The sequence below is a fragment of the Meleagris gallopavo genome, unplaced genomic scaffold (genome assembly GCF_000146605.3).
Source record: "Meleagris gallopavo isolate NT-WF06-2002-E0010 breed Aviagen turkey brand Nicholas breeding stock unplaced genomic scaffold, Turkey_5.1 ChrUn_random_7180001880362, whole genome shotgun sequence".
Classification (NCBI taxonomy): domain Eukaryota; kingdom Metazoa; phylum Chordata; class Aves; order Galliformes; family Phasianidae; genus Meleagris; species Meleagris gallopavo.
The window spans coordinates 1-551 of NW_011144599.1; the positions used below are offsets into that span (position 1 = coordinate 1).

Below are 551 nucleotides of genomic sequence, written 5' to 3' on the forward strand. Positions count from 1 at the left end.
GGGAAAGTGAATCCCGAAGTGGGGCTGGGGGCGTCGGGGGGGAGTCGGGTTTCCACCGGTACGAAGCCCGCAGGTGCTGCCCGGCCCCACCGCCGCCCGGCCATAATTGCAGGCTATGGGTTTGCACCGCTATGGGGTCTGTGGGTGCTGAGTCCCGTCTGGGCCGGTCCCATGCATACGGGCCCTATAGGGCTGTTATGGGGTCTCTCTGCTGTGGGTTCCGGGTTCTGGCTGCTGTTAGGTCCTGGCAGCTCCGCACATTCAGGTCCTGGAGGTGTGGGCTGTGCTGGCACCACACGGGGATCCCGTGAGGATCCCGTAGGACGGGGGGTGTTGCGGGTGGTACGGTGGGTGCCTCCCCCTCTAACCTTTCCCCCCGCAGAGTTCAAGGAGGCATTCCAGCTGTTCGACCGCACGGGCGATGGGAAGATCCTCTACAGCCAATGCGGGGATGTGATGCGGGCGCTGGGGCAGAACCCCACCAACGCAGAGGTGATGAAGGTGCTGGGCAACCCCAAGAGCGATGGTGAGTGCGTGCGCACCCCCCCCCC

General features: G+C 65.5%; 1 protein-coding gene across 1 annotated transcript; it reads left to right on the forward strand.

Annotated features, from left to right (window-relative positions):
- Positions 1 to 378: 378 nt before the first annotated feature.
- Positions 379 to 526, forward strand: LOC654833 (myosin light polypeptide 6; the record flags this gene model as incomplete). The annotated part of the gene is given in 1 exon segment (NM_001303225.1): positions 379 to 526. A coding segment is annotated over 1 exon segment (148 nt), but the record flags the coding sequence as incomplete, so codon positions are not given.
- Positions 527 to 551: the final 25 nt, after the last annotated feature.